Source organism: Panulirus ornatus, chromosome 5 (assembly GCF_036320965.1).
Source record: "Panulirus ornatus isolate Po-2019 chromosome 5, ASM3632096v1, whole genome shotgun sequence".
Classification (NCBI taxonomy): domain Eukaryota; kingdom Metazoa; phylum Arthropoda; class Malacostraca; order Decapoda; family Palinuridae; genus Panulirus; species Panulirus ornatus.
This window is the reverse complement of record NC_092228.1, coordinates 2768262-2775967: the sequence shown is the minus strand read 5'-3', so window position 1 is coordinate 2775967 and position 7706 is coordinate 2768262. Positions and strand designations below refer to the sequence as shown.

Genomic DNA, 7706 nt, shown 5'->3' with positions numbered 1-7706 from the left:
CTATTCTCTTTAGTCAGCAGTTTAACCATATATAAATTCGTTTTCTATTAAGCATCAGTTCTCATAAAGAAATGAGCAATGGAGCAGAAACTAAAATAAACTGCGTTAGCAATATTGAATCATTTACATCTATTAAACAAAATCGTATATACTGAGTCTAATCACTCAGGAATGAAATCGTCTTTTGTTTGTGTAGTCAGTGAAAATCAGTGATTTTGTAACTGATTATTGAATTATTAATTAGACCGAAGGCGTCTCTTTGTGGAACATTATTACGTAATCTAAGTTTTATTAACAGTAGACGAAAGTACAATGTGTCTGAAGACATATATTGTTCTGTGTTACAAAGAAGATCATAGGCAGTTGCACAGCAAACTACTAATCCTCTAAACTGTTTATATATTACAGATAATTCATTTTGCCTGCGTATTGTCAAGTTTGGACACCATATGATAAACGAAGTTATTCCTTTAGGACAAAGCCCTTGTTCATATCGGTGCGACCTTCGAGCACGACGGTACGATCGTTGCGCATAGTTTCGTTGTATTGTACATGACAGAAAGAGAATGGATGATGTGAGCGGATACAGACTTGCTTCGTCTGTTTCTGGCACTACCTTGCTAATGCGGGAATTGGCGATCAAGTATATATATATATATATATATATATATATATATATATATATATATATATATATATATATATATATATATATATATATATAAGTGCACGTCATGACAACCCACATTGTCTGAACATCTTCATTACAGTACAGTACTTACTCCAGTGTCAATCCTCCACCCTCTCCCTCAACTCCCTCCCTCCCTCCCTCCCTATTCCTTTATCTCCTTCCTCCGCTTGCCTCCCTCCCCCACGTGACGTCACAGTGAAGCCCCAGCAGGGAGATGAAGCCCCGAGGGCAGCGATAACATTTGGCAGCCACGTACGCCAGGGGGGGAGACACGAGGGAGGGTGTTTAGTCTGGGGAGAGGGGAGTGGATGAGTAGGGGGAGGAGTGATGAACAGGGGAGAGAGAGAGAGAGAGAGAGAGAGGGAGTGGTAAATGGGGGGGGGGTGGAGAATGAATGATATTAGTTGGGGGATGAGGTCATAACCTCTTCCCAACCCTACACCCATTTTCTTTTTTCCTCGTCCCATCACAGAACATGACACACGGGTCATGTAGGGTACAAACCTAAACGTGGTCAGTTCCCATGACTTACCATTTTCTCTTTTCCATTTTCTCTGTCGTACATTTCAAACATATCTATCAGATTCAGTCATTTACATCCTGTAATTGTTACTAAAGATGATATGGTCGATTCTCGGACACACAACTCGTGAATTATACACAATGTCTGTCGTCCCATTTTCTTTCAAGTCAGACTGAAGTAATCAGTCCACATCACTGATTGTGACGCTGGAAGTTATCCCAGTATGTACTTCCATTGTGTAGGATGGGGAAAAGCGAGACGAACTCCGTACAGGAGCATGGTACGGTTGCATTGGCGGATCTTGACGATATATTACAAGTTTAAGAAATGTCTCTTCTTGATTTATTTATCAATAATTATTGTAACTGATCTCTCGTCACCATTATTTTCCAGTGCGTTATGTGATGTATATTACAATTTCACGTTTAAGCAGTTTTCGATAATTGGCCAATTTTGGACTTCTTTTTTTTTTCCAGAAACAGTAAGGGGGGCTCGCCCCCTCCTCTCCCCCTCCAACCTAATGGTACTTGACCCACATTGATACATAGCATTGTGATTGTCCCAAAATTTCATAATAGCCGGTCAGTGGAAACTCAATTCAGAGCTCGGGAACCAGTTATTTACAGACCAATAAACTGCCATACGAAAAAAATGAAAAAAAAAAAAATACGACCGAGCACCAAAGTTTTACGGCCGTACAAAATAGAAAATAGAAAATGGAATGTGGGATTTTGACCTACTGTGTTCACGGTGGATTTGGTGGATTTCTTAAAAACGTGGAAAAATCTGTTTAGAGTTGCTTACCTCAAGTTAGAAAGATCTTGATACTACATCTCCTCCTTAAAAAGTAATCTTAAGTAATCATGAGTCTGTGGAGACCCAACACAATTACTTTATGCAAGACGTAAAAGGGAAGTATAAGTATATGTTTACTCTTTGTTGATACCCAACAAAGGAAGCATCGTGTGATCATTTTCATTTCTGAAACTTCCAAATTCTCTTTGATAATCTGTTATGGGAGCTGTAACTCCTGATTATATTTCTTCTCTTTATCCAAATTACATTTTCATTTTGCAGAACAAAACGCACCAGAGTGACTCATGCTTTCGTGTACCCAGGTGCTCTGTCATGTTACAGCAGTAACTGTAACTGATTGACCGATTCAACACGAAATCATTAAATTAAGATGAATTTTCACCTGGTCATATTACCTGGGTAAAGAAAACGTCCATGTATATTACGAGAACTGGCGGCCACAAGGTTTAGACGAACCTGACCTGACCTGACCCAGCTTAACCTGGCTGTACTTAAAGACAGTTCGAACGGCCTTCTCCAGCGGGTGAACTAATCATTTAAGTTGATATTGAATATTACACATGGACGCAGGCGTGACACGGTGTTATGTAGAATAGATAAATGTTTTACAGTAATTTCACTCTATCTTTTTTTTTTCTCTTTTTTTCACTATTTCTTACTCTACCTTTAAACGACCAAGGTTTGAAACATGACCCAAGTGAAGCCCTACTCTGCAACACCCAAAGCTGAAGAAAAAAAAGGCAAATTCTTATGAGCCGTTTTTGTTGACCTTATGGAGGAGATGAAGAGTATATATATATATATATATATATATATATATATATATATATATATATATATATATATATATATAATGTGTGTGTGTGTGTGTGTAAGCTGGAGTATAGTTAAGAAAGTTAGAGACTATGAAGCGAAAGAAGTAGGAGAGATGTGCACCAGAGATGGAGGACTGGTAGGGAAGATATGGAGGAGAATCAGGGAGTTTTTTGGGAGATAGAAATGCCGAGGATGGGAAGATGAGGGAATGGATTAGATAGTACTGGGAGGGTCGGGTTTAGTGGAAAGGTTTGGGGCAGAGGTCCATGGTGGGTGACAGGATAGGACGTCGTGGGAAAATTGGAATAGATCTGGTTAAGGAAGTATGGAAGAACTTTAGGAAAATAACGAGACTTTTTCATACAACTGCTGGAGTGGGTGGGGGGGGGGGGGGGGGTGACGCGCTAATACATATATAATCAACTTATTCACAGGTAAGGTATGATGAGGACCACCAGCCACCTTTTATATATATATATATATATATATATATATATATATATATATATATATATATATATATATATATATATATATATATATATATATAACCATTTAGTCTGTGAATTATAATTTTACTTTTTTTTTCCCTCAAAAAGGAACATTTTGAATTACCGTGTACACTCTCATATACCATGTTCTTGTATGTGTATCTATCTATCTATCCCCTCCTCTCCCTCCCCCTCCACCCCACCCTCACCGCACGTGTATTAACACGTGCGTCGTTCCTCGTGCATTTGTATGAGTTGATGTGTCGTGATCAGAACCAAGGGTGGGCCAGCGGGAGGGCATTGTTAACCACGGAATGACGATTGTCTCTTTCTCTCTCTCTCTCTCTCTTTCTCTCTCTCTCTCTCTCTCTCTCTCTCTCTCGTTGGCACTGCTCGTCACTCATGTCCCTCCCTCTCTCTCTCTCTCTCTCTCTCCAGCACCCGCGGTACTGACCCTTACCCCGGGGTGCCACAAGGTACATAGTCCCGTCTCACGGTGGCAGTCCAGCAACGTAGGTTGGGAGGCCTTTTGCAGTTAAGAGGCTTCGTCGCCGGGCCTGGTAAGTACGCCAAAGCTGTTGACACAGTCAGTGTCTCCTCCTGCTGGGCCTCCTGCGTCCGTCCGACACACCACACAGTTCACAGTGCCACCGCGGCCGACGCACGCCCTAAGTGCCAGGGGACGCTGACGGGGGCACGCGTACAGTGCCAGGCGCGATGTGCGAGGTCATGTCTGTCGTACGCCTCCCGTCCGTCCAACGGCGACGCTTCCTGACGTCCACGTCCACGTCCTCACCAGCGTCAGTGAACCAGTGAGCCCCGGGCGTCGTCCGTCACGCGCCATCTGCACGTCAACCTGCTGGACCGAGGCTGCTGCTGGGGAATGTAGAGAGGCGCCCTTGTGTGGCTGACCCAGCGTGGTGAGGGGAGGGTGGCGGTGATGTGGTGGAGGTGATGGCCGGTCAGTGTGTGGTGTGAGGATGGTCGCGCGTCACGGCTGTGTGAACCGGATCCCAGATGGATCTATGCAGACTACGTTCGTTGTTGAGTATGTGAACGATGCCACGTGAATCATTGTGGATATTCTAAAGCTTTTGAGGACGGTGGTCAAGGATGGGATGCACAAATACCTTCACAAAGCACAATTATGTGCAGAAATGTACGTTCATGTTCCGACCGCCAGTTGTTCGTAAGCGATTGGATGAAATGAAATGAGGTGCTTCCGTCTGCCGACACCAGACGACACAATGAAACAGTTAACAGTTCCTCACCATCATCACCTGTGCAGGTAATGATCGTTGACCTGATGCACTAACTACACACACACACACAAGCGCGCAAGTGCCTCAAACAGGAGTCACTGATGTTTTTATGAGGATCTTTGTTAAGCAAGGTTGTGTTAAAAGTCTCGTATAGTAAACCGATGACTGACGGCATAAACACAAGTGTTGTGAACCTGTGTCAGCAGCGGCCATCATCCATAGCAGGTGTCACACACTATTCCCTTGATCGAGTGTCAGACACAGAAGCATGGGTTGGTGTCGCAAGCTGTCTTATGAACCGATGGCAGTTGTAAATGTTACGACTTGGGTGTCGTTTGAAGGGCTAAGTGTTCATTAGGTCTTGTAATTAAATAAGCAAGATAATTGCGACGAACGAGTGAGAGGAACAGACATACAGAACTCCGCACACACACACACACACATACACACACACACACACTTTACTACGTGTACAGCAGCAGTAGCGGCTGCGGTCATAGTCCAGCTGGCCCACGGAGGAAATAGGAGAGTGATGAAGCTTCTTCGGCTTCAAGGGTGATGAAACTTGAGCTGAAGCGTAGTGAACACAGCGACATCATGGAGGAAAGTGAGGACACCTTCGAGGACAATGGTCTCTCGTCCTCGACCAGCCCGGGCGCCCAGGCACGAAGAGACGCCTTCAGGAAACTGCGACAGACGAAGCACTCTGAGGTAAGCTCGAGACGTGAGTCGCGTCTTTGTACAGTGGAAGAGATTCAGAAGTGGTTCAGAATCGTAGTTGATACAAGGTTCGAAGAGGGCGAATAGAACCATCGGTCATGGGGGTGTGTGTGTGTGTGTGGGGGGGGGGGGGGGGGGAGGATAGGTAGGGTGAGGCATGACTGAATCAGATGTTAGTTGGAGAACATTTAATTATGTATATCTGTTTGGCAGGAGATTTTGAGACTGTTTGGGAGAATTATGGTATGAAGACTTTTCAATGGTTATATAACAATATACTAAATGATATATGATATATGTACTGGTATGTTTTGAAAGGCTGGAGAGCAAACCAAATAGTATCAAGGGGAGATGTAGACTTGCAGCCTAAAACACTTAGCGATGATTTTGGAATGTAATTTAGGAATTCAGAAAAGAATTCGTATGTTATGGTTTCAGTCGTGGTGTAGGCTTCAGGGTTCAGTCGTATTCTAGGCTTCAGGAAGACGTTGGATGTGTACTTCAGATAGCTGAAAGAAGGAAGTATTGTCATATTTTGACATGTCTTGAAAGTGTGTTTGCTTAGGCTTAACATACCAGAGATCATCTGTCACAAAGGCTGAGTGGCGAGAGAAGCACAGAAATACCACCATTATTCTTTCTCAGGCATATGGTCGACACTTTGTACACTTATAATATGATTCTCGATTGTATTGTTAAAAGACACTGAGAGTAGAATATAACTGAACTGTACAGCCTTTAGGAGTAATACAGTTGTATTCCACGAGGTTCTTCGAGGAATATAGGGTCAAATTGTAAGCGGATTAGGTAGGAATTTAAACTTACAGAGGCTTAAGACGGATTACAGTAGTATTCTAATAGGTTAAGAGAGGACTATACTGTAAAATCCTTCAGTGCTAATACAGGAAGAGTGGCGTAGTGCACGATCTGTGACTGTATATGGTCGTGGAGTACAGTCTCGATAAGCACTCAGGGAGACTGAACATTACAAGAGGAATACAAAGAATTGTTAACTGTAACTGGCCATTAGGTCCTTACGAGTTTGTTTGTGGTAGGAGAGGTTCGGTGGGTTGTTTGTGGTAGGAGAGGCTTGGTGGGTTGTTTTTGGTAGGAGAGGCTCGGTGGGTTGTTTGTGGTAGGAGAGGTTCGGTGGGTTGTTTGTGGTAGGAGAGGTGCGGTGGGTTGTTTGTGGTAGGAGAGGCGTGTGTTACTGCAGTCGTTTGCCAAACGCCACAAACCAGAATAAAATGCGTAACGTTGTTATAGCGTAAAGCACAGCGTTTTTGCAAACTGTTCCGTACGGCAAATAACGCACAATGGTGGTTCCAAGGGTGGCCTACATACACCGTGAGAGCATATGTCAGTTTAGCTGTATTTTGTTATCTCAGTTTTACCGTCATGCTTTCTGGAAACCAGAAGCAACAGGAAAATTTTTAAGGATAGAATTATATGAGATAGTTCATGCTAGACACCGAGTAATCACAACCTTACCATGTTTCCATGACCATAGCTGTCAGGTAATCAAATGTACTCATATACTGAACCGCTTTAGTGTGATTACATATTGATGTAATCGCTAGAGTTATGATAACAGTTTTTATGGAATTCCTATCGCAAATTACCAGTTTGTACTGAAATTGTGATTAAAGATCTATAGATTCCATGATTTCATAAGAGTTTCAGAAGCCATTATAGAAGAAATAGAGCGTAGTATACGTTCAACAGTCGGCACACCAACGTGTTGTGACCTAACACGAAGATGCTTCGCAGTGGAGCAGGTCCATATGGCAAGGATCAGAGCCTTCACCGGGTGTGATTTTCGCCTCTATAGGAGATGCCAGACACTGTACAGGTAAGACAGTGCTGCACTACCGTGTGCGGGTCTTTTGTTGATCTGTTGTGTTGTGAGACGTCTTGATGTTGGTTGTGGACGAGAATTTTACGGCTCTTCTGGAGCATTATCTGACCCACCTTGTCATCACTCACCACGTAACAACGTAACTACTTCATGGTTATTTGTTTTCGACGTTGTTGACGACGTATTTACTGCCCAGTTCTCAGTCACTGTCTCGTGTGCGGTCGTGTAACTTCAGATACTGATGTATGTCGGTGTGCGCTTCAGCATCCCAGTCTCAAAGTAGGCCACCCTCAGGAACATCTCACGCCTCGGGGGGGAGGAGGGGCGGGACAACGTGGTACATAGATAATTACGCGTGTTTTATTTGCATGAAAGACTCCACAAGTCAAGAAGCACTTATAAGTATAAGAAGAGGAGAGGAGAAAACATTCTACATGTAAGTATAGTGTAGCACTTAAACTTAAGTACAGTGTAGCACTTAACCTTTAGCACAGTGTAGCACTTAAGTACAGTGTAGCACTTAAGTACA

The 7706-nt window shown here is 43.2% G+C and overlaps 1 protein-coding gene across 1 annotated transcript in view; it reads left to right on the top strand.

Moving 5' to 3' along the window:
* The first annotated feature begins 3828 nt into the window (after positions 1–3828).
* Positions 3829–7706, top strand: part of LOC139747215 (carcinine transporter-like) — a 17754-nt gene continuing 13876 nt past the window's right edge. Inside the window, 1 exon segment of the mRNA XM_071659251.1 lies at positions 3829–5310. Coding sequence (XP_071515352.1) covers positions 5158–5310 — 153 coding nt within the window. The 5' untranslated portion in view covers positions 3829–5157.